Below are 27,498 nucleotides of genomic sequence, written 5' to 3' on the forward strand. Positions count from 1 at the left end.
CTGTTGTTAGAATTTCCAAACCCAGGTCTCCTGCATTGCAGGCAGATGCTTGACCATCTGAGCTATTAGGGAAGCCCAACATAGTGCTTGGATCCCTGGAATAAATCACACTTGATCTTGGTGTATGATTTGTTTAAAGTATTGTTGAATTCAGTTTGCCAGTATTTTGTTGAGGATTTTTTTACATCTATATTTATTAGGGATATTGACCTTTAGGTTTCCTTTTTGTGGTGTCCTTGTCTGGTTTTGGTGTTAGAATAATGCTGGCCTCATAAAATAAGCTTCAAAGATTTCTTTGCCATATAATTTTTTGGAAGAGTTTCAGAAGAATAACTATTAAAAATTCACCAGTGAAGTCATCTGGTCCTGGATTTTTGTCTGTTGAAAGGTTTTTGACTACTGTTACTATCTGTGTACTGTGATTGTTTGATTCAGATTTTCTATTTCTTCATGAATCAGTCTTGAAAGATTGTAAATTTCTAAAGATTTATAAATTTCTTCTAGTTTTTCCAATTTGTTGGCTATAATTGCTCCTAGTAGTCTCATAATTCTTTGTATTTTTGTGCTAATAGTTGTAATTTCTCATCTTTTATTTCTGAGTTTATTTGAGCCTTCTCTCTTATTTTTAAAGAAAGAGTTTTTAGTTCAGGTAATTTTCTCTGTTATTTATCTATATCCTTGATTTCTATAAATGTCTTTAATATATTCTTCTATGTATTTATTTTGGCTTTTCTTTTTTTATTTTCCTTTTCCTAAAACGAAATATTCCTTGTGTCATAAAATAGGATATTGCTGTGTTGTATATAAATACATACATCATAAAACTAGATCATAATATTAAAAAATATTATTGTGACCCATTTCAGCGGGTCACTGTGGAATTCCGGAGCTTATTGTGAATGGTCAAGTCATTGGAGAAAACTATGGATACAGAGACACAGTTGTTTATCAGTGTAATCCTGGTTTCCGCTTGATTGGTTCTTCAGTAAGAATATGTCAACAAGATCACAATTGGTCTGGTCAGCTTCCAGCCTGTGTGCGTAAGTAAGCATAGCAAAAGTAGTCAAAGACCTCTGTTCAGTTATCATGTAATTACCAATATTTTTTTCTTAGGTAAGGTAAATGATTATATAGACAGATACACACATGCATATGCATGTGTATTTAAAGAACTAAATTCTCACAATGCATTTTTTTATACTGACATGCTAGATTTTAAATTAGGGTGTGTTCAGAAGTATAAAAAACCATTCACTATGAAAGTGGAAAATATATTAGAATGTCTGTCAATACTCTTTTGGATTTGGAACAATTTTGTAATTGTTTTAATAAAAGATCTCACTAGTTCAGCAAATATTCATCTAATCTCTTAATTTAGATGTGAATTTACACATGAAGGATAAAATGAATTTTAAAATATTCTAGTACTCTTTCTTTCTCTCACTGAATACCCAGTACTCAGAATAACACAGTATTTCACATCACAATTTATCCTATTTTGGATTGAAAAGTAAATTATCCATATATTTCTTATTTTTCTCCTGATAATTTCCACCAGAAATCACTGATATTTGTATTAAAATCGGTGTTAGGAAATGAGGATAAATACTGTAAACATGTTGTAGTTTTAACATTATAGGATTAAATGATAAAGATTTTGGAGGCTTCAGAGAAATAATTCATGGGGCTTTTAGTATGAGTTCACATATTTATAAATTCTATCATTGTCAACCTCATATCAATCAACAGTATTTTATTGGAGTTCTAGTTTAATGGAAAATACATTAGTTTGTTAAGATTTAATAAGATAATAGAGCATACAGTTATCAAAATTGCTTCTCTGTGGTGTGTATGCATGTGATAACAGACCATATAATGATTTAAAGACAGAAATATTATGCTGGATCTATACCAGGTTTTTTGCCTTTAATTATATAAAGAAAGTGAAGTCAGTCAGTCGTGTTTGACTCTGCAATCCCATGGACTGTAGACTGCCAGGCTCCTCCATCCATGGGATTTTCCAGGCAAGAATACTGGAGTGGGTTGTCATTTCCTTCACCAGGGGAATCTTCCCGACCCAGGAATCAAACCTGGGTCTCCTGAATTGCAGGTAGACTCTTTACTGGCTGAGCCACTGGGGAATCCCCTCATTATATAAAAGCATAGCCAACTAACACTACTACTTTTCTTGCTGAATAATTGAGACTATAAATGAAAACTGGCCCCTGAGATAAAACAAGCACAAGTTTCTCTATTAATAATTTTAAACAGGAGTAAGACGCAGTTACATTATCAAATGAACAGTTTACATTAACATTACAGCAGAAAATTAATTGCTATTGGGTCATTTCTAAAGTATTAAATGTGACGTCATCTTTCACTGTGCCCAGTTATGAAGCAGTATTACTGGAGTTGCTATGATTAATTAGTGAGATAATGCAATAAAACAGTTCATAGAAATACAATGTGTTTGGGAAAACCAAGCACTAAATAAATCCTAAAAAAGAGCTTTAACATTAAAATGATTTAAATAGTTCATCTAATTGACGTCAGTATTTCCAAACAAAACTGCTAGGTTATCAAATATCAATAGTGAAGAAAATATACCAGTAAGGTTGTTTGGTTTAGGGAATGTTAATATTGGTATCTCAAGATATTAAGGATTCTAATACAGCATAAGACATCATTTTTATTACAGTCATATTAAGCTATTCTTCAAGCACACTTTTGTTTATCCATTAATCATAAAACATGATTGCATAAATGATATAAGAAATGATTTCAAAATTAAATATAAAAAATTGCCTTCATTTATCTTCAATTCTTAAGCTCAACTAGAAAAGGAAAGTCGATTCAGTTTCATTCCTTTTTGCCGTTAACTAGTTTTGTGAACTTCAATCATTCCCAAATGTCTTTGAATTTCAGTATTCTTCCCTAAAAAGAAATAAAATGAAAAGTTACCATGGAACTTTTAATATCTATGCACCACTTGCATACCATTACCAGAATTACAAATAATTGTCTACTCTCTAACATAATATTGCAATGATTCTACTCTATTGGACCAGTTTGGCTTTCTAAATTGTTCCTTTGCATTAGTAAAATTAAGTATTTTTTCCTACAAAAGTGGCCTTCTTTCCACATTCTTTGAGGTAATTAAGTGTACTTTTAATTTAATAATTGATAACCAATTATTCTATTCTGTGTCCCTCCCAACCCGACCCCGTTGCTATTAGCTGTGAGCTGTGGTCACCCTGGTAGTCCAATTTATGGAAGAACAAGTGGAAATGGATTCAATTTTAATGATGTGGTAACATTCTCCTGCAATATTGGGTATCTCATGCAAGGGCCAACAAAGGCCCAGTGCCAGGCCAACAGACAGTGGAGCCATCCTCCACCAGTGTGCAAAGGTAAAAATCTAACTGAATTGCTGCTGAGAGCATGGTAATAATGTGTCTGTGTAAACACAAATGGTAATATTTGAAACAATTTGGGCAAAACAGTAGAAAATTAATAAAACAAATATTTAATATTGATGTCATCTCATTACTAATGCTTTCCTTTTTCTTATTTTTTGACTTTTTTAGAAGTTATAAAACTGGTAAATGTCATTTCAGTTGCTTAACTGTGTTATCTGGTACCTGTTCTATAGCTGTATATAAAGTCATTTAGCTCATTTTTACTTGCAGTTGGCTTCATAATTAATGGAACTAATCTCAGTTTATTTTTTCACATTTTTAAACATTGTGGAGTATAGTTAATTTACAATGTTATATTGTAAAATTTTGTTGGAGTATAGCTGATTTACAATGTGATGTTAGTTTGAGGTGTTTTATATATATATATATATATATACATACATACATACATACATATATCTTTTTTAGATTCTTTTCCCATATAGGTAATTACACAGTATTGAGTAGAGTTCCCTGTACTATAGAGTAGGTCCTTATTAGTTATCTAGTTTATATATAGTAATGTGTATATATCAATCCCAATCTCCCAGTTTATCTCCTCCCTTCCTCCTGGTACCATAAGTTCATTTTCTACATCTGTGAGTCTATTTCTATTTTCTAAATCTTTCTCTGTCTGATTTACTTTACTCAGTATGACAATCTTCATATTTTTGGAAAAACAATGTTTGAGCTTTAAATTACCATGATACCTGTGTTAGGGGTTTATTTATTGTTCGTTCTATGGAAACATAGAGAATCATTTGTAGTTGTTCTGTCTGCAAAGAGGTATGATATATTTCATAGTCTGATAAAATACAACTCAATTATCACTTTCCTCCATTTTCTATAACCATAGCTTGAAAGGTATATTTCTTTTTTTATGTATCATTCTTTATAAATCTGTATTCAGTATATTTACAGAGTTGCTGTTATTTAAAGTAGTTTTGCAAAGAAGTTCTCCTGTTTCCAATATTTTCAGCCATATATCCATAGTTCTTTATGTTAATTTTCTTCCTTGAATCTTTGTTTTGTTTGATAAAATTTACCTTTGAAACTAAGTTTCTAATGAAAATTTATATATTATATTATTCTAAATATATATTTCAAAAATGTGTCATTTGTTTAGTGGTCAACTGTTCTGATCCTGGAATTCCAGCCAATTCCAAAAGAGAAAGTAAAATAGAACATGGGAATTTCACCTATGGCACTGTGGTATTCTACGACTGCAATCCTGGATATTTCTTATTTGGATCTTCAGTTTTGATATGTCAACCAAATGGACAATGGGACAAACCTTTACCAGAATGTATCAGTAAGTAGATAATGTGAACTCTTTTTTGAGAAAATGCCCTGAAACCATACATGTATATTTATTGTCTTTATGAAATATTTAGAGCTGTGTATCAGACGGAAGTGTACTGATTGTACTTTTTTATTGTTTTGAAAGTGCCCTTCCTGTATTCTGCCAATTCAGTGCCCATGTGCCATCCATATTAATATTAATATGATTAATATTTCTCTATTATTCCTTGATTTTGAACCTTCATGGAACAGACAGAATATTAAAGGCAGATATATTTCATACTCTGTGATGTTGCCACTCCATGAGAGGCAACTATAATTTTATTTTCTCTTGTACTACTATTTCAAATTTCATTTAAAGCAAAATGAGTCAATATAAATAGCCACTAGGGCTGCAAAATGCTTGAGAAAATTAGAGTGTTACTTAAAACTCATTGACTTTAAATATTTATCTTATACAGGCACATACATATATGAAATGTTAATATACATTGTCTTGAAGGTAGTAGGAATAAGAGTGCATTTTGTTATATGTTATTTTGGAGCTATAGAATATAAATAAAATAAATAATAGCAGTTTTGCATATAATTAGCATGTATAGTGAGAAAATAATTTAATAGAAATAAATCAAAAGTATCTGAAGACAGAGAAATGAACTTGAATTCTAAGCATTCAGCTTATAGATAGGACTTAGTTACATTTGCTTCTCAGAGTTGAATATTGGACATGATAGGAAAGAAACAATCACTGTGCAAGTAATTTTTGGTTATACTAAATTGCTAAGTTACAAAATCATTTTATGATTGTTTTGTTTAGAGGTACTTTATGTACATGCAGTTTTTTAAATAGTTGTGGCATCATTTATGAACTCATTCATGAACAAATAAAAATAGAGTGCCTATCTAATTTCATATACTATGCAGATAATTCAGTCAATTGTTGATCCCTTGTTTAAAATGTATTTGATTTCTCTTCGTAGACTAGTTAGTCTAATGGTTTAAGTAATTCACTTATCCTTGTATGGCTACAACATGAAAGATAAAAATCTTTTGTAGGACCTGTAAACATGAACTTCTTCAGATTTTCATAGCTCTCATATACTTTTTACCTTTTCCTTATTTTCTATTGTACTTCCTGGTAGTGTGCTATTTACTCAGGGATTTTATTAAGTTTATATCTCCTGTGTGATATTTAATACTCATCATATGTAATACTCTAGTCATGAAAGGGAACACATAGTAAGTCCCCAAGCTACTTCCAGCTTATAGAGAATTCTCAGTGTTTTAACATCTGATTCTGCTCAGCTCAGCTGTATTTTGGTTAATAAGCCTCTGAGTATTTTCATTTTACAGGATGATTTATTTATTAATGGTCAGGAGTAGAATTTAGACTATATATGCATAGTCTGAATCGTGTGCCACAGATCCATCTTCCATCCTTCTTTACCCTCAAAGTTTTTCCCTTTTAATTTCTGTAGGGCATTTTGAATTCTATATGGAATCCTATAACCTTATTTAGCCAATCCATACCACTCCTCTCCCTATCTTTCACATCCTTATCTAGATGAATGCTTCCAATCCATGTACATGTGTATATAAACAAACACCCACCACCCCAATACATACAAGCTTATTGACTCAGTCATTTAAGCTTACTTACAGTGTTCCTGTTAAACTCATACTCAGGGTGAGTGGGCTAACAGAATAACTCCTGTAACTTCAACTTCATATAAATGTTTGATTTTCAGAGGATGTATACAGCGGAGCAGATAATTCTGATTCATTAATATTTCAAAAAAAGTTGGTGCAGGTTGTTCGATAGGAGATATAAAAAAATTTTATATTCAATAATTATGTATTGTAGTGATTGACTGTGGACACCCTGGCGTTCCTCCTAATGCAGTCCTGTCTGGTGAGAAGTATACCTTTGGTTCTACTGTTCACTATTCCTGCACAGGAAAGCGTACACTTCTAGGCCAGTCATCAAGGACTTGCCAATTAAACGGCCATTGGAGTGGATCACAACCTCATTGTTCAGGTACCACTAGGAAAATTGGATGATGTTTATGGAAATTACATTATGAGTATTATGACTGGGGCTATTTTATTAGTAGTATTATGATAAGGGCTTCCCGGGTGGCTCAGTGGTAAAGAACCTACATGCTAGTGCAGGAGATGGAGGTAATGCGGGTTCAACCCCTGGGTCAGGAAGAGTCCCTGGAGAAAGAAATGGCAACCCACTTTAGAATTCTTGCCTGGAGAATTTCATGGACAATGGAGGCTGGTGGGCTACAGTCCATAGGGTCTCAAAGAGTTGGACAGGACTTAGCAACTGAACTTGAACACAAAGCAATCTAAAGAGATACAATAATACATTTCTCTTTTAAAAATATCACAAGGGAAGCTATAAAATTATTTTTACATTTATCAGAATCCTTAAGGTAATTTAGAATTTACAATGCAAATTAATACTGATCTTATATATGAAAAATTACAGGTGTAAGTTTTGACTGTGTTGTATTGAACATAAGTGGGTTTAGAATGCTACTTTCTGTGAAATGCTTTTATCCATTAGAATAGCAAATCACTTAGGCTTTAGCAATTCCATTTTCAGATCAGATCAGATCAGTCGCTCAGTCGTGTCCGACTCTTTGCGACCCCATGAATCGCAGCACGCCAGGCCTCCCTGTCCATCACCAACTCCCAGAATTCACTGAGACTTGCATCCATCGAGTCAGTGATGCCATCCAGCCATCTCATCCTCTCTCCTCCCCTTCTCCTCCTGCCCCCAATCCCTCCCAGCATCAGAGTCTTTTCCAATGAATCAACTCTTCCCATGAGGTGGCCAAAGTACTGGAGTTTCAGCTTTAGCATCATTCCTTCCAAAGAAATCCCAGGGCTGATCTCCTTCAGAATGGACTGGTTGGATCTCCTTGCAGTCCAAGGGACTCTCAAGAGGCTTCTCCAACACCACAGTTCAAAAGCATCAATTTTCGGCGCTCAGCCTTCTTCACAGTCTAACTCTCACATCCATACATGACCACAGGAAAAACCATAGCCTTGCCCAGACAGACCTTTGTTGGCAAAGTAATGTCTCTGCTTTTCAATATGCTATCTAGGTTGGTCATAACTTTCCTTCCAAGGAGTAAGTGTCTTTTAATTTCATGGCTGCAGTCACCATCTGCAGTGATTTTGGAGCCCGCCAAAATAAAGTCTGACACTGTTTCCACTGTTTCCCCATCTATTTCCCATGAAGTGATGGGACCGGATGCCATGATTTTCCTTTTCTGAATGTTGAGCTTTAAGCCAACTTTTTCACTCTCCACTTTCACTTTCATCAAGAGGCTTTTTAGTTCCTCTTCATTTTCTGCCATAAGGGTGGTGTCATCTGCATATCAGAGGTTAATGATATTTCTCCCGGCAATCTTTATTCCAGAGGTAATATTATATCAATGATTTCCTTTTAGAATTCAGTTCTTTGTACCTGAACTTTTAAGCAATTGATTATTTAATAGCATGATTTTAAAATAAAGTCCTAAATGTTTTAAATTAAACTAACCCAAGTTTTATGAGAGATGTTTATCTATCATAATTTGATTTATTAAGGCAACAGAAAACTCCTGTGTCACTATAATCCCAATAGCATTTTCTTAGAATATGTAAACATTAAATCTATTTTTAATAATTTTTTCACAAAGTAAGCATTTGATAAATATTATCTAAGGTCTTTAAGCTACTATTTTTCTTCAATAATTGTTATTTCAGTTTTCAAGCTGTGAGGTTACCCTACTTGATACTATTCATTCTATTTTTACCTATCTGCCAATATTAGTGCTTATTTTTCTGCCTATTTTTTTATTTACATATTTATTTTTGTGTTATTGTATCTCTGTGGAGATCATATGATGACTTATTAGGAGTTGTTTCACATTATTCTTCTTTTAGAGGTAAAAGGTGTGAAATAGTTCATTAATTTCAGTTATGTTAATTATTATGTAATTATGGTTAAATCCTATGAGGTCACTGCCTGAGACTTCAGATTTAATCTATAAATTATGGAAACTATCAGTAAATTTACTCACTCAGATAACTGATAATACACATAAACCCACAAGCATTTTCTCTGTCCCACACACTCACGATGGATTAGAAAGCTACTACTTAGTTGTAGAATAAAGTGTGTATACATATATTTAAAAGTGAAATAGTGTCATTAAATCTTTATGTGGTTATTAATATTGCTCATATGATGATAAGAAAGTATTAGGAAAGATTCCAGATGCACAGAGCATGTCAAAATTGGCATCTAGGTAGACAGAAAGCACTTTCAATGATTATACCTTCAACTTTCTCTCTCTGTTTCTCTGTCTCTCTCTGTCTTTTCTCTATCTATCTTACTGAATGCTAGTTGTGGCAACTTTAATTAGACATATTTAAGAAATGAGAATGGGACTGAGCACACCCTACACACTATAGTCAAGAGAAACACCCTGTCATGAGCAAAATCCTTCTTAACAACTTGTCAGAGTTTCTAGTCTTTGTTTATAATTCATTTTTGTACTTTTATGTATAAAAAGTATGGAGTTTTTTCATCTTTGGTCAGTGGTCATTAATAGGGAAGATTAAATGGTATAAGTTTAGACTAGAAATATTATACTTTAATATTTACATTTTCCAACACATCACTGTTCTGTTTTAACAGAAACTGATTTTAATTCAAAGAAGAAAAGATGAAAATTGCCAAATCCACATTATAAATTTTAACTGTATGAATCCATTGTCATTTGAGCCCAAAGAATTGTCAATTATGAATTTTCCATTACCTTGGTTAAGAACTAGATTCAGGAAATACTAATGAAATGTCTTCAACTTATTAGATGTTTCCAAATATCACTGGAAAATAACACCATGCTCCACAACTATTTTCTTTTTCCTTTAGGCTTTTTCTTGTGACTGGAGTCAAATGGAAAATATGAATTATGATTTTACCCAGTCAACTTACCATATTAAAGCACAACATTAACAGCAACAAAAAAAATGCCCACAGGATTGATGGACTAAATCATGAGTTTAATAAATGTTTATTGAATTAAATTAACTTGGACTGTACTGAATTGCAGGTGATGCTACTGGTACATGTGGGGATCCAGGTACTCCTGGTCACGGTTCTAGACAGGAAAGCGATTTCCGAACCAAGAGTTCTGTACGCTTTGCCTGTGATACTGGTTATATCCTTCATGGTTCAGAAGAAAGAACATGTTTACCCAATGGCAGTTGGACTGGAAGGCAGCCCGAATGCAAAGGTAAAGTCAAGTAGAAACTAATAACATTGAGAGTGCTGGAATTTGATGTGGATCACATTCAACTGTGTGCTGCTAAGTGAAATTACTCCTTCCAGTACTCTCTGTCTTCAACCACGGAATAAAAGTAGTAGTATTCCAGTTTTACCAATACTATCATATAAAAGAAATATGACAGGTAATAATTATTAATTTAGTCTCAAGTATGTCTCAAGTGTCATTTATATACAAACGTTATTCACATCACAGCAGATATCAAGATTGGAAAAGCTAAAAAGATATTTTTCCCCCATCACAGTGCTCTGAATTGTTGACAGCACTAGGAAAAACATTGGGTCGTTCTTACATCAACACATTACCTCACAATATGTTTTAGTTTTCAGGTTTGTAGAAATGGTAAAATATAGAAAGATGTCTAAGTATACATGATGTTTTTCATTTATGGGTATTGCTAATAATCAGAACAGAGGAACCTGGTTGGCTACAGTCCATGGGGTTGCAAAGAGTCAGTCAGACACAATTGAGCGACAAAGCACAGCACAGCACAGAATTGTTCTGATCGATTCAGAGTTAACAGGATCAAATCTTTACAATATTGACTAAAAAGAAAATGTTGCAGGGAAAATATCCTTATAATTTAAATTGCTCTTTTTTGAGGTTATTTTAGGGCAAAAGCTAAACTTACAAAAGTATTTATGAAACTTGCTTGATGTTGTACCAAATGTATTGGTTTTATAAATAGAAAACAATTCCCAGTGGAACCTTCTTAACAGTTTTTTAATTGACTATATTTCAGAAACTTTTTATTATGTTTAAAAACTATATCTATATTTTAGGAAGGGCATTCATCCTTTTTTAAGTGGACTGAATTTAATAATGGTAAGAGAGAATTACAAATCAGTTTCCGTTATAGGTTGCGGAACAAAGTTGTTGAGCAAAAGACACTAAGTACGCTGTCTTCACTTCATTTCTCAAGCTTAGTTACCAAAGGCAAAGTCTTTATAATGATGTTGCACATTATGTGGGTGATAGCTAAAGTCAGCCTTTTGTTCAGCTGTACTGCAAAATATTTTTAGATGAAATGCAACTCAACCCAGTGCTAACCTTGTTTTGTTCATATATACATTATAGATAAAACAGAAGTAGGAGTTGTAGCAAATATAACAGAATTAATACTTTTCTCATAAAATGGAGCCCATGCAATTCACTTTGTAAAACAGATTCTAGTAAATGAATAGAAAGAACAAATAAACAGAAAATACAAAAGAGCAAAAAAAAATTGCAGTTATAGAAGAAATTCTGCATAAGTACTAATCAGAAAATTATGGTTAAGCATCAAAGCATCATTTTTCATTTGTTTTAATATGAAATTGTAGTGTATGTACAGCAAAACTAGAACTTCAAAGCATTTCTGGAGCCTTTTTATTACATTTTAGATTAATTTGATAAAATGCATATATATTGTTAGCTTTGACCTATTAACTCCATTTTTGAGAATTTAGTTCCTAAAGAAAATAAAAATATTTAAGAGAACACACAATCATAAAGATCATTATTTTTATTTCAAACACTCTAACTACCAAAAACAGGAACCAATCTGACAACACTAGAAAAAATATCACATAGGAAATTGTATATTTACATTATGTGATAGTGAAAATACTAGAATAAGCCATGAAGCAATATGAGAAAATGTATCATACAAAGCTTAGTTGAAAAATAAGATTCAAAATTATGCATTCTATTAAAATCATAGGAAATGATAGTCACTTGAGAGAAAAATATAAAAGTCAATATAATAAAAATGACAATATTACAGAGAGGTGAAATTTGTAATACTTTTATTCTCTTTATTTCAAATGTTTTGTAGTGCCGTATTACTTTAGTAATGGAAAACCTTTCTGAGAATACAATAGATTATTAAATATTAAATATCTATTAAAGATTAAATATTAAAATATCAAATGAATATGATAAAATATCTTAAATAAAAAATTACAGATTTAAAGAGTGTAACATTCTTTGACAAACTGACAAGGTTTTTAAAAATGATGGGACATGATTATTGGAGGGGTTGTGTGAAAATAAGCAAACTTTCACACCATTGATACAAATGTGTATTGTTACATAGTGTTCTGATAATTTGGATAACTCTGTATATACTCAAAATATTGTTCAAAACTTAAAATTATCCAGAAATTCCACTTTTAGAAATTTACCTTAAAAATAGGATCAATGTACGTAGTTGTATATTTAAGCTAGAGTATATTATAACCCAAAATGTTAGAGAAACTAAACTACATTGAATTTCATGTTTATCAGCAGGACATTGGTTAGTAGATCCTGAATACACACAGAATGGAACAGTATCCCATTACTAACCTTTATGAAAGATGCCCAAATTATTATTTGCAAACTGTTTGTTTCCTGTCTACCCACAAACCTATAGCACCGCTAAAAATGACAGACAAAATTAAGTATTTAAGATGTAGGGATTCCCTGATGGCTCAGACGGGTAAAGCATCTGCCCAAAATGCAGGAGACCCTGGTTCGATCTCTGGGTTGGGAAGAGCCCCTGGAGAAGGAAATGGCAACCCACTCCAGTACTCTTGCCTTGAAAATTCCATGGATGGAGGAGCTTTGTGGGCTACAGTCCATGGGGTCGCAAAGAGTCGGACACGACTGAGTGACTTCCCTTAAAATGTATAATTATACTTCATATTCATACAAATAGCCTTAAAATTTGTAAAGTCTTAGGAAGTTTTCTTATACTGCAACAAAAGTAGATATTGCGACTGACATAGGCTTCTTTTTTAATATATAAAAAATTCACTTATACCGTTGATGGCAAGTAGTTAAACATAATATGGAATAATCATATAAGGCATTTATGTTTGTGACTCCTATTTAGGATGTATTGAAAACTTAATGAAAGTCATTCCTACTTTGTTTTATTCAGTTTATTTTTGTAGACTTTGGTCCAGAAATAGAGATTATAAAGTTTTAATGCAAACCAGTTATATAAAAGCAAACACAATGCTTATAATATTTAAGTGTATATTTTATATTTGTTTTCTAACAAATATAATTGTAGTAAATCTTTGTTGCTTCTCATTACATATCTTCCAATTTTACATGAGTAGTTTTTTAGGCAGAGACTCTTAAAATCCTTCTTTGACAGATTTTATATTACCCAAAAGCAATACTCAAGTAATTATGTGCAAAGTTTTTACCAAAATGACTAACAAAAATCATAAAAAAATAGCTATTCTATGATTTGTATCCCAGTAAGTAAACTAATAAAATCAATATAAATTCATCTTGAATTTTAACTCCTCATAAAACAGACTTCAATGCTTAAAGGATTTTTATAGCTTCTTTGGACAATTTGAAACAATCATTTATTCCTTAACTGTTCGTGAGAGGATTCTTGAATGCACTATTTTTATATATACTCTTGACCATTTTGTTTTATAGCTGTACAGTGTGGTAACCCTGGGACAACAGCCAATGGAAAAGTCTTTCGGATTGATGGCACAACATTTTCTAGTTCAGTCATTTATTCCTGCGTGGAGGGATATATTCTCTCTGGACCTTCAGTTAGGCAGTGCACAGCCAATGGAACGTGGTCTGGAACTTTGCCTAACTGTACAAGTAAGTTTTTTTTCAATATTTTGAAATATCATTAGACGTATGAAAAGTAGTTGTATAAACATGTATGTCTGTGTTTTGTATTATAATTAATGAAACCAGGCAAGAGTTTGAATATTTATAGGTGGTTCAGACCATAAGGAATCTGCCTACAATGCAGGAGACCTGGGTTCAATCCCTGGGTTGGGAAGATCCCAAGGAGAAGGGAATGGCAACCTACTCCAGTATTCTTGCCTGAAGATTTCCATGGACAAAGGAGCCTAGTGGGCTCTAGTACATAGGGTCACAAAGAGTCAGACAAGACTGAGCCACTCTTTCACTTTCCCCTAAAAATGATAGTAGTGTTATGGTCGCATGTAGACTAGTGAGTTTAAGATTCAGCTTCCAAGGTATTATATAGGCAGAGAAAAGAGGGATCACAGAAAATCAGTGTTATTAAATATAATTTTACAGTATATTAAAAACAGAGATGAATTATCCCCTATAATCAAGACTAAACATATAACATTCAAGACTAAAAATAGAATGAAATTTTATTTTTCCAATCTCATACATATTAATTGTTAACTTGGTTTTTTGAAAAGTGGACTGATTATTTATGGGTTCTTGCACTGTTTAGGGAGAAGGCAATGGCACCCCACTCCGGTACTCCTGCCTGGAAAATCCCATGGACAGAGGAGCCTGGTAGGCTACAGTCCATGGAGTCACTAAGAGTCGGACACGACTGAGCAACTTCACTTTCATTTTTCACTTTCATGCATTGGAGAAGGAAATGGCAACCCACTCCAGTGTTCTTGCCTTGAGAATCCCAGGGACGGGGGAGCCTGGTGGGCTGCCGTCTACGGGGTCGCACAGAGTCGGACACGACTGAAGTGACTTAGCAGCAGCAGCAGCAGCAGCACTGTTTAGGGAAATCTTAGTGGCAGATTTGCCCTCTTGAGATGTAAAATCTTATGGCATTCTAGTGATTCAGCATCATAAAGAAATTACCCACTTGATGGATTTTTAAATGTACTGAAAATTCCTATATATACATTAATGCTTACCTATGGAAAAAAATAGAATTTACTTAACAAACAATAATTTATCCACTGGAAAATCATGGCTGCTTGTATTAATTAAGAGGAACTGCAGCAGCATCATATAAATCATGAAATTTTTGAAAGAAGAGCTATTTTATGTCTGTTCAGAGACTCACTCAAGGAGTTATGAGAAGTTGCCAAAGTCTTTGAATGAAGTAGGCTCTCAGGACACTAATGGAGTTTCTTGTGTATTAAAATTTGAACAGATTATACTGTTATAACAGTTATATAACTGTTATAACAGATATACTTTTGAAATAGAGGTCTTCATTAAAAATAGTTTGTGAATATCAAAATAAATGGGCATAAATAAAATTTGTAAATGAGGAGCATACTGCTTCCAGGATTCAAAAAGACGTTGGTGCTGAGAAGGTCAATAGTTCTTGACCGTGTCAGTAATGGATCCACTCTTTGCTGATGTAGTAATTTCCAGAAATATATAAGCTAGACCTTGTACTGTATGTGGGTAAATGATCCATCACCTGCCTTTTTTTTTTTTCTTTAGCTCCTTTGTGAGTATTTGTGCTTTCTGAATAAATGACTGAAAACAATCTATTCATAGGAGGATGCCATCAAAGTAATGCCATATCGTATTTGTGATTCTGGAGAAAGTTGGTTGTATTAATAGTTAATATCTTCCTTGAAAACTGTGTGTGATGCCAAGGCTGTTGAGATACTGTGTGATTATTTTGTCTCTGGAAAGCTGAGGACAAACTACAGCTCAAAGGTCGTTGAAATAAGCACTATTAGAACAATCAGCCAAATCTGCAGTAGCAAAATAATTTCCAGTTATTGATCTGAGTCAGTAATAAGTAATATTCCTGGCCTTGTGTCAGTACCAGATACTGTTATATCTCCTCTTTGGGAGAAGTTCTTTATTTCTCTTTGGACAGTTTGGTCTTGGCTTAATCAGGTTTTCTCCTAGGTCTCCAAAGATTTCTGTGAATGCGTGTCCTCTTTTGTACTCCATCTCATAAAGTTCCACTTTGTCCTCTTCTGTCCAATCCATCTTTAAAACTCAGGGAATCCACTTGGCTTTGCATAGGGTCCTTCTTCCTGTGCCCGCTGAAAAAATATCTTTGGGCAGTAAGATGAGACAGTCATAGCACTCATCTCATCTGTTTCCCGTCACTCGAGGTTTACTGTGCTTTGCTGCCTGATGAAAGCTGTATTTTTTTTTTTTTTTGAGGGGGAGTAGGGTTGAGAAGTTGTTTTAAAAAAGCTTCCTTGTTTTTCTGTCTTGAAGGAAAGAAAGTCTCCCACTTTCTTTGAAAACGTGTTATTTTTGTAAAACTGAACAATTTAACAATTAACAAATATGCTTTACTCTTTTCATACTATAGGGCTTCCCTGGTGTCTCAGATGGTAAAGCATCTGCCTGCAACGCACATGACATAAGTTCAATCCCTCGGTTGGGAAGATCCCCTGGACAAATAGGCTTTGTTGTTTTCATTCTATACCACCCTACCTGAGCCTTTAAAACTCTTACCCAGTGCCCTTGAAATATTAGCTCAAATGGCACATTTGGGAAAAACCCTGCTAGGACACTTCTTCTTCATATCCCTTTGGCTAAAACTGATCTTGCTCTATGATGTTTAACTCTTCTATTTCAATTACTTATACCACTAAACTATAAACCTCAAAGGGCAATAGGAATCAGAGCTGTTTTATCTCATTGACCCTCTAGCCCATGATATGTAAATTTAGTAAATAGTTATTGACTGACTCATGTATCTCATATGAGCTTTTTTTTTAGCTATTAGTACATATGACTTACCATTCTACTCCATTTTAAAATACTTGTAGAAAGGGCTTGTAATTTTATACATAACGTGACACATGATTCTGGTATATGCAAGTGTTAGTCACTCAGTCATGTCTGATTCTTTGTGACCCTTTGGACTGTAGCCTGCCAGGCTCCTCTGTCCAAGGAATTCTCTAGGCAGGAATACTGCAGTGGGTTGCCACGTCTCCTCCAGGGGATCATCCCAAACCAGAAATGGAACCGGAGTCTCCTGTATCTCCTGCATTGCAGGCAAATTTTTTACCTACATGCTGAGTCATCAGGGAAAGTGTTTCAATATACAGTTATGGAAAAGAATGAAATAATGAATACATTCAGAGTAAAGGAAATCTGCTGAGTAGCACATTTTTTCATGTTGAATAACAATTTCATTTATTCATGGGTAATACCTAAGTGTTTATCTAAAGTGTTTGCCAGTTTTAGTAAAGATAAACAAATAAACACATCCTAATTCTTAAGACTGATATTGCATTAAATTTTTTACTGAATCATCTTTGTTTTCCTTAGGAAATTTTTAACGAAGTTAAAAACACTCAATCAAGACAGACTGGTAGGAAATAACATATCAAAATATAAACTCTTTTTTTGTGTAAGTCCCTTAAGGAGAAGTATTATGTTCAGTAAGGCATTTCAAACATTAGCTTTTAAATGATATATTGCTGTTAAACTGAAAACTGAGAATTTTAATTGTTGATTTACTTCTTCAAATCTTTTTCGATTTAGGCAAAAAAACTGCTAAAACCTAGAAGCAACCCAAACCAAAGGCAGAACTAAAATTATCCTTCCAAAAAGAACACAGAGAGAAGTTTCATTGGAAATTAAAACAGATTAAACTTTTATAATTAAAGAATTTAAGATACTAAAAATTAATATGCAGTGATCCATTGCTTAGAACCAGAGTTTCAGAGTCTTTCTTGTTAATTTGCAATGGAAGTTGATTTAAAGAAATGATTGATAGAATAGTGTAACTTTAGAGCTGGAAGAGATCGTGGCATAGACTCTCATGCATAGGTCAGGAAACTGAGGCACCAATTCATTTAATTGACTTACTAACTACTAACTTTGTCTTGTGAATCTTAACAAATTGTGGAAAATTTTTAAAGAGATAGGAATATCAGACCGCCTTACCTCTCTTCTGAGAAACCTGGTTGCAAGTCAAGAAGCAACAGTTAGAACTGGATATGGAACAACTGACTGGTTCCATGTTGGGAAGGGAGTACATCAAGGCTACAAATTGTCACCCAACTTATTTAAATTATATGCTGAGTACATCATGTAAAATGCTGGGCTGGATGACTCACATGTTGGAATCAAGATTCTGGGAGAAATAACAACAACTTCAGATATGCAGATGATACCACTCTAATGGCAGAAAGCAAAGAGGAACTAAAGAGCCTTTTGATGAGGGTGAAATAAGAGAGTGAAAAAGCTGGTTTAAAACTCAACATTCAATAAACTAAAATCATGGCATCCAGTCCCAATACTTCATGGCAAATAGATGGGGAAAATGTGTAAATGGTAACAGATCTTATATTCTTGGGCTACAAAATCACTGTGGATTTTGGCTGCAGCCACAAAAGTAAAAGACGCTTCCTTCTTGGGGAAAAACCTATGATAAACATAGACAGCATATTAAAAAACCTGGGATATCACTTTGCCAACAAATGTCCATCTAGACAAAGCTTTGGTTTTACAGTAATCATGTACAGATATGAGAGTTGGACCATAATGATGGCTGAGTGCCAAAGAATTGGTGCATCTGAATTGTGGTGCTACAGAAGAATCTTGAGAGTCCCTTGGACAGCAAGGAGATCATACCAGTCAATCCTAAAGGAAATCAATCTGAATATTCCCTGTAAGGCCTGATGCTGAAACTGAAGCTCCAATACTTGGCCACCTGATGCAAAGAGCTGATTCAGTGGAAAAGACCATAATGCTGGAAAGACTGAGGGCAGGAAAAGAGGGGAACAGAGGAGGAGATGGTTGGATGGCATCAGCACCTCAGTGTCCATGAGTTTGAGCAAACTCCGGGAGATAGTGAAGGACAGGGAATCCTCGCGTGCTACATTCCACTGAGTCACAAAATCAGACATGAATTAGTGACTAAACAGCAACTACTGACAGAGCTCACCACTGAGCAATCATTTCCACCACATAAACGGAGAAAATTTCCCGTTGGACGAATTTTTAAATTTCTTAGAAATAAAGGAAACTGTAAGTTCAAATAAAATATGTTTTTCAAAAGTTTTGATTTAATGTAATGGTCTTTTGTGGGCATTTTTTATAGTATCTATATACAAGGATATAAATATTAATTGAATTAAACTAGGTGTAAAAAAAATTAAAGTATTGGACTAAATTTCAAAACCACATTCCCGATTTGAATTTTTGGAAAACCCACCTAAGCAAAACAAAACTTCCCTTTTATACTTTTCATTCAAATTGTTATTATTTTTATGCATAAATAAAAATATGTCATTCAGTGTTTACCATTTGTTAGCATTTGTGTTTTTGGAAGTGAGTGTTTGCTGTGACCAGAGCATTCTCTTGGCAAAACTCTTAGCCTTTGCCCTGCTTCATTTTGTACTCCAAAGCCAAACTTGCCTGTTACTCCAGGTATCTCTTAACTTCCTACTTTTCCTACAATGCGTAAAAGTAAAATGGCTTCTGGTCTTACGTTTAGATCTTTAATCCATTTTGAGTTTATTTTTGTGCATGGTGTTAGAAAGTGTTGTAGTTTCATTCTTTTACAAGTGGTTGACCAGTTTTCCCAGCACCACTTGTTAAAGAGATTGTCTTTAATCCATTGTGTATTCTTGCCTCCTTTGTCAAAGATAAGGTGTCCATATGTGCGTGGATTTATCTCTGGGCTTTCTATTTTGTTCCACTGATCTATATTTCTGTCTTTGTGCCAGTACCATACTGTCTTGATAACTGTGGCTTTGTAGTAGAGCCTGAAGTCAGATAGGTTGATTCCTCTAGTAGCTAGAGAGGGTGTGGAGAAAAGGGAACCCTCTTACACTGTTGGTGGGAATGCAAACTAGTACAGCCACTATGGAGAACAGTGTGGAGATGCCTTAAAAAACTGGAAATAGAACTGCCTTATGATCCAGCAATCCCACTGCTGGGCATATACACTGAGGAAACCAGAAGAGAAAGAGACACGTGTACCCCAACATTCATCGCAGTACTGTTTATAATAGCCAGGACATGGAAGCAACCTAGATGTTCATCAGCAGATGAATGGATAAGAAAGCTGTGGTACATATACACAATGGAGTATTACTCAGCCATTAAAAAGAATACATTTGAATCAGTTCTAATGAGGTGGATGAAACTGGAGCCTATTATACAGAGTGAAGTAAGCCAGAAAGAAAAACACCAATACAGTATACTAACGCATATATATGGAATTTAGAAAGATGGTAACAATAACCCTGTGTACAAGACAGCAAAAGAGACACAGATGTATAGATCAGTCTTATGGACTCTATGGGAGAGGGAGAGGGTGGGAAGATTTGGGAGAATGGCATTGAAACATGTATAATATCATGTATGGAACGAGTTGCCAGTCCAGGTTTGATGCACGATACTGGATGCTTGCGGCTGGTGCACTGGGACGACCCAGAGGGATGGTATGGGGAGGGAGGAGGGAGGAGGGTTCAGGATGGGGAGCACATGTATACCTGTGATGGATTCATTTCGATATTTGGCAAAACTAATACAATATTGTAACGTTTAAAAATAAAATTTAAAAAAAAAAAGCAAAATGGCTGTCTGATGAGGCCTTACAAATAGCTGTGAAAAGAAGAGAAGCCAAAAACAAAGGAGAAAAGGAAAGATATAAGCATCTGAATGCAGAGTTCCAAAGAATAGCAAGGAGAGATAAGAAAACCTTCCTCAGTGATCAGTGCAAATAAATAGAGGGAAAAACTAGAATGGGAAAGACTAGAGATCTCTTCAAGAAAATTAGAGATACCAAGGGAACATTTCATGCAAAGATGGACTCGATAAATGACAGGAATGGTATGGAACTAAGAAGCAGAAGATATTAAGAACAGGTGGCAACAATACACAGAAAAACTATAAAAAAGATCTTCATGACCCAGATAATCACGATGGTGTGATCACTCACCTAGAACCAGACATCCTGGAATGTGAAGTCAAGTGTACCTTAGGAAACATCACTACAAACAAAGCTAGTGGAGGTGATGGAATTCTAGTTGAGTTATTTCAAATCCTAAAAGATGATTCTGTGAAAGTGCTGCAGTCAATATGCCAGCAAATTTGGAAAACTCAGCAGTGGTCACAGGACTGGAAAAGTCAGTTTTCTTTCCAATCACAAATAAGGGAAATGCCAAAGAATGCTCAAACTACCACACAATTACACTCATCTCACATGCTGGCAAAGTAATGCTCAAATTTCTCCGAGCTAGGTCAACAGTACGTGCACTGTGAACTTCCAGATGTTCAAGCTGGTTTTAGAAAAGGCAGAGGAACCAGAGATCAAATTGCCAACATCCACTGAATCACTGAAAAAGCAAGAGAGTTCCAGAAAAATATCTATTTTTGCTTTGTTAACTATGCCAAAGCCTTTGACTGTGTGGATCACAATAAACTAGAAAATTCTGAAAGAGATGGGAATACCAGACCACCTGACCTGCCTCTTGAGAAATCTATATGCAGGTCAGGAAGCAACAGTTAGAACTGGACATGGAACAACAGACTGGTTCCAAATAGGAAAAAGAGTATGTCAAGGCTGTATATTGTCACCCTGCTTATTTAACCTATATGCAGAGTACATCATGAGAAACGCTGGGCTGGAGGAAGCACAAGCTGGAATCAAGATTGCCAGGAGAAATATCAATAACCTCAGATATGCAGATGACAGCACCCTTATGGCAGAAAGTGAAGAACTAAAGAGCCTCTTGATGAAAGTGCAAGAGGAGAATGAAAAAGTTGGCTTAAAACTCAACATTGAGAAAACAAAGATCATGGTATCTGGTCCCATCACTTCATGGCAAATAGATGGAGAAACAGTGGAAACAGTGGCAGATTTTATTTTGGAGAGCTCCAAAATCACTGCAGATATTGACTGCAGCCATGAAATTAAAAGATGCTTACTCCTTGGAAGGGAAGTTATGACCAACCTAGACAGCATATTAAAAAGCAGAGGCATTTCTTTGCCAACAAAGATCCATCTAGTCAAGGCTATGTTTTTTCCAGTAGTCATGTACGGATATGAAAGTTGGACTATAAAGAAAGCTGAGGGCAGAACTGATGCTTTTGAACTGTGTTGTTGGAGAACTCTTGAGAGTCCCTTGGACTGCAAGGATATCCAACCAGTCCATCCTAAAGGAAATCAGTCCTGAGTATTCATTGGAATGTCTGATGTTGAAGCTGAAACTCCAGTACTTTGGCCACCTGATGCGAAGAATTGACTCATTTGAAAAGAGCCAATCTTTCCCCTGATGCTGGGAAAGATTGAAGGCAGGAGGAGAAGGAAATGACTGAGGATGAGATGATTGTATGGCATAACCAATTCAATGGACATGAATTTGAGTAAACTCCAGGAGTTGGTGATGGGATAGGGAGGCATTGGCATGCTGTAGTCCATGGGGTTTGCAAAGAGCCAGACATGACTGAGCTACTGAACTGAACTGAACTTTGCATTCCAGTTCCCTATGATGAAAAGGACATCTTTTGTTGATGTTCATTCTATAAGGTCTTGTTGGTCTTCATAGAACTATTCAGCTTCTTTGGCATTAGTGGTTGGAGCTTAGACTTGGATTACTGTGATATTGAATGGTTTGCCTTGGAAACGAACAGAGATCATTCTGTCGTTTTTGAGATGGCGCACAAGTACTGCATTTCAGACTCTTTTATTGACTAGGAGGGCTACTTCATTTCTTCTAAGTGATTCTGGCCATTATAGTAGATTTAATACTCATCTGAATTAAATTCGCACATTCCGGTCCATTTTAGTTCACTGAATCCTAAAATGTCATTGTTCACTCTTGTCATCTCCCGTTTGACCACCTCCAATTTACTTTGATTCATGGACCTAACATTCTAAGTTCCTATGCAATATTGTTCTTTACAGTTTTGGACTGTAATTCCATCACCAGTCACATCCACACCTGGGCATTGTTTTCACTTTGGCTCCATGTCTTCATTCTTTCTGGAGTTATTTCTCCACTCTTTTCCGGTAGCATACTTGGCCTTTACCAGCCTGGGGATATCATCTTTCGGTGTCATATCTCTTGCCTTTTTATACTGTTCATGGGGTTCTCAAGGCAAGAATACTGAAGTGGTTTGCCATTCCCTTCTCCAGTGGACCACTATTTGTCAGAACTCCCCCATGGCCCGTCCATCTTGGATGACCCTACACAGCCTGGCTCATAGTTTCATTGGGTTAGACAAGGCTATGATTCGTGATCAGTTTGGTTAGTTTTCTGTGATTGTGATTTCATTCTATCTGTCCTCTGATGGGTAAGAGGCTTGTGGATACTTCCTGCTGGGAGGGACTGGCTGTGCTGGCATCATACTTCAGTTCAGTTCAGTTCAGTTGATCAGTTGTGTCCGACTCTTTGCGACCCCATGAATCGCAGCACACCAGGCCTCCCTGTCCATCACCAACTCCCGGAGTTCACTCAGACTCACATCCATTGAGTCAGTGATGCCATCCAGCCATCTCATCCTCTGTCGTCCCCTTCTCCTCCTGCCCCCAATCCCTCCCAGCATCCAAGTCTTTTCCAATGAGTCAACTCTTCGCATGAGGTGGCCAAAGTACTGGAGTTTCAGCTTTAGCATCATTCCTTCCAAAGAAATCCCAGGGCTGATCTCCTTCAGAATGGACTGGTTGGATCTCCTTGCAGTCCAAGGGACTCTCAAGAGTCTTCTCAAGAGCATCATGCTTAGTAAATCTTTAATCCAGTTTTCTGTTGATGGGTGGGGCTCTGTTTCCTCCCTGTATTTTGTCCTGAGGCCAAACTATGGTAGGGATAATGGCCATAATGGCAACATCCTTCAAAAAGACTTATGTCAGCATGCCTTGGCTCTTAGGATTTTTTACCTGAATGGTCTAGTGGTTTTCCCTACTTTCTTTAATTTAAGTCTGAATTTTGCAATAAGGAGTTCATGTTCTGAGCCATAGTCAGCTCCCAGTCTTGTTTTTGCTGACCGTATAGAGCTTCTCCATCTTCAGCTGCAAAGAATATAATCAGTCTGATTTCATATTGACTATCTGGTGATGTCCATGTGTGGAGTTGTCTCTTGTGTTGTTGGAAGAGAGTATTTGTCTCCAGAAGAGAGCTAATGTTCAGTGCAGTGCTCTCATTTAGGGGTGATTTTGCTTCCCGGGGGACATTCGGCAGTGTCTGGACGTATATTAGATTATCATAGTGCAAGTGAGTGGCATGTGCAAGTAGAGATCAATGTTAAACATTCCCGATGAATAAAAAGCAACCAAGAGTGATTGGTATGAAATGTCAATAGTGCCAAAGTTAATATCAAAAAAACTTACCTTACTGAAATACTAAAAAGGGAAACTGACTTCTGAATTTGGAGATTGTATAGAATCAGAAGTGTTACCCTGGAGATGGCTTGATCACCTTTCTGCAACTTCACTGTGCTAGAGGAGAATTCTGTTCTCTACTTGAAACCCAGTAAAGCACATGTGCCCGAGTAAACATATCCATTGCTGCTTTGTGGCCAGTGGGAAATTTGTGGGATAGTTCAACTGTCACATGGGTTTGATTACATGAATCATGGTGTATGTATATCCATGCAAGGGAATGTCATGTCATTAAAAACAAGTCACATGGATCTGTATGTATTACCATCAAATATGTTCATTAGATACAGAGTCAAAAATAATTTGTGTTATATTGATGTTCTGTTTAAAAATGCAGATTTATAATGCTCATTTAAGAAGCTAAAAGAGAAAGTAGATTTGAAGTGGCATAGATTGACTAGAAATACCACAGTTATGTCTTATATTGGCTGTAGAGGTTTATACTTAGATGTATCATAAATAATATCAAATGGGCATCAATTAGAAACTAGGAACTAATCGATAGAAACTAATGAGAAAAGTTCCCACAAAACCAAATTCAAACCTTTCAGCTTATGTATTTTTGAGAATCTGAGTTATTTAATTATTCCTTACATATCCATTCATTCATTTACTCTTCAAACAAGTATTTATTTAATCTCTTATGAGTCATGCACTAGACTAGGCTTAGATAATTCTAAGGGAAATAGACAAAACAACTGTCTCCATGGGGTTTATTGGGGTATGAGTGTGTGGATGAGTGCACGTGCATACACTCATGCTGTGTGCATAAAGGATTCTAGTGACCTTAGAAGAGATTTTCTTGAATTAAATCACAGCAACTTGCTGCTATGCACTGTCTCTGAATTTTAGGGTACAGTCCTAAAGAGCCACTATCCTAAGGTTTTCCCTAAAAAAAACAAACAAAAAAAAAAAACCAGAAAGCCTCTTTTTGTTGTTGAAAACAAGCTGGTGGTGAATGAATTGACTTGTGGAGCAGGTGCTATTTACAAAGATTGTTGCTGTAGGAAACTGCCTCTTTGGCCTTTGCTTCATTATGAAGCCACCAGACAAATCCTTATGAAGCTGTTGTTATCAGGCATTCCATTCATGATGCTGCCAAGATATGCAGAACTCTTTCTCAGTGCCTCTCTGAAATAAACCCTCTGTCGTCTCTTTTGGTGGCTACATCTCACTCAGCTTATGTGCCTTATGATTGGGTTAGCTGTTCTCTCTTGCCAGAATTCTAATTCAGTCTCTAAAGTACTGCCCAGAAAAAAAATAATTGTCTGTTGGTATTTGCTTTAATTTTTCTTCTTCTTAATTTTAAATCTAGATTAAAGATATAAAATAACAATATATATAAAAAAATAAATAAAATAACAATATATAGAATATAAAAAAGTAAAATACAAGAAAATAAATTGAAGTCAAACTTTTTTATATGATTACATATTTTAAAACTGCAAAAAGAATTGACACATTTTGGTAAATAAGCAGGATTTGGTTTTCTATCCAACTCAGTTTTACAATTTAAAAATATATTTTCCTCATCAATAATGAAAAAAACAAAAGTCATTCTATACACAGAGCTCTTATTAGGAGTCAGATGGAAACATCAATGAGTGTGATTTCAGGAAACTCTTGGGGGTTCTGAGGATTATCAAATGGAGTGTTGTGAATATTGTTCTGTAATTTAAATATCATCATTCATGGTCCTAAAACTTCCTGGCTCAACAGATTAGATTAATATGAAACAAACCTTGGCATTCATAATTTTTAGTGGTAAGTTAATAAAACACAGTAGAATTTAATTGCCATTAAGGTCTTCTTTGTCTTAATCTATTTTTGGTCTTTAACCTTAGACATTTGAAATACTAGAAATCATTAAAAATGAAAATGAAACAGTATAACCTAGATTTACCTGGTAAAATTATTTGTCCATTTATGAAAAAAAAAAAAAAGTGATTCAAAAGCCAAAAAAAAAAAAAAAAATACTGAAAGGCTGGTTTGCTACTTGATTTTGTCTCCAGAAAAGGAAGCGTGTAACCTTCTGTTTTCCTTTTGCTCTTAGCCACAATAATGCATTTAGCCAAGTGTTTGGAGAAGGCAATGGCACCCCACTCCAGTACTTTTGCCTGGAAAATCCCATGGACGAAGGAGCCTGATAGGTTGCAGTCCATGGGGTCTCTATGAGTCGGACACGACTGAGCGACTTCACTTTTGACTTTTCACTTTCCACTTTCATGCATTGGAGGAGGAAATGGCAACCCACTCCAGTGTTCTTGCCTGGAGAATCCCAGGGACGGGGGAGCCTGGTGGGCTGCCGTCTATGGGGTCACACAGAGTCGGACACGACTGAAGCGACTTAGCAGCAACAGCTCAAATAATGGTTTTCGAAACAGCAAGTGCTTTTATGGCTTATGGTGGTTTGGTGGTTTAGTCGCTAACTCGTGTTCAACTCTTGTGACCCAATGGACGGTAGCCTGCCAGGTGCTTCTGTCCATGGGATTCTCCAGGCAAGAATACTGGAGTTTATTGCAATTTTCTTCTCCAGAGGATCTTCCCGACCCAGGAATTCAACCCAGGTCTCCTGCATTTCAGGCAGATTCTTTATCAACTGAGCTACAAGGGAAGCTTATGTATATATATGATCTCTATTAAACCTTGTTCATAAATGAACACACACATACATACCTTGTTTGTAAATCCCATACTTAGACTTAAATATGCTTAAATTTCTTATGCTGTCACTGATCTTTTTGAAAGTTCTTATATGGCACCATCAGTTCAGTTCAGTCGCTTAGTCATGTCTGACTCTTTGCAACACGATGGACTGCAGCATGCCAGGCCTCCCTGTCCATCACCAACTTTTACTCAAACTCACGTCCATTGAGTCACTGATGCCATCCAACCATCTCATCCTCTGTTGTCTCCTCCTCCAGCCTTCAATCTTTCCCAACATCAGGGTCTTTTCAAATGAGTCAGTTCTTTGCATCAGGTGACCAAAGTATTAGAGTTTCAGCTTCGATGAACACTCAGGACTGACCTTCTTTAGGATGGACTGGTTGTATCTCCTTGCAGTCCAAGGGACTCTCAAGAGTCTTCTCCAATACCACAATTCAAAAGCCTCAATTCTTTGGCACTCAGCTTTCTTTATGGTTCAACTGTCACATCCATACATGACTACTGGAAAAACCATCAAAAATGAGAAATTTTATATGTAATTTGATCAATATTTATGGACCAGCATTATTGACAGAACTTCATGCTCTAAAGTTTCCTGTGCTTGGGGTTTAATACTCGATGATTGCTGTCTCAAATTCTTAATGGTTTAATCGTTGAA

The 27,498-nt window shown here is 35.4% G+C and overlaps 1 protein-coding gene across 7 annotated transcripts in view; it reads left to right on the forward strand.

The window, feature by feature from the left end:
* Positions 1 to 27,498, forward strand: part of CSMD3 (CUB and Sushi multiple domains 3) — a 1,461,887-nt gene that overhangs the window by 1,378,809 nt on the left and 55,580 nt on the right. For 6 of the 7 annotated variants that reach the window (XM_070802767.1, XM_070802766.1, XM_070802768.1 and 3 more), the window contains 6 exons: positions 867 to 1,040; positions 3,237 to 3,410; positions 4,585 to 4,770; positions 6,625 to 6,798; positions 9,881 to 10,063; positions 13,538 to 13,714. In XM_070802767.1, the coding sequence (XP_070658868.1) occupies positions 867 to 1,040; positions 3,237 to 3,410; positions 4,585 to 4,770; positions 6,625 to 6,798; positions 9,881 to 10,063; positions 13,538 to 13,714 (1,068 nt within the window). The other variant, XM_070802772.1, reaches the window with a different exon arrangement.

The sequence above is a fragment of the Bos indicus genome, chromosome 14 (genome assembly GCF_029378745.1).
Source record: "Bos indicus isolate NIAB-ARS_2022 breed Sahiwal x Tharparkar chromosome 14, NIAB-ARS_B.indTharparkar_mat_pri_1.0, whole genome shotgun sequence".
Classification (NCBI taxonomy): domain Eukaryota; kingdom Metazoa; phylum Chordata; class Mammalia; order Artiodactyla; family Bovidae; genus Bos; species Bos indicus.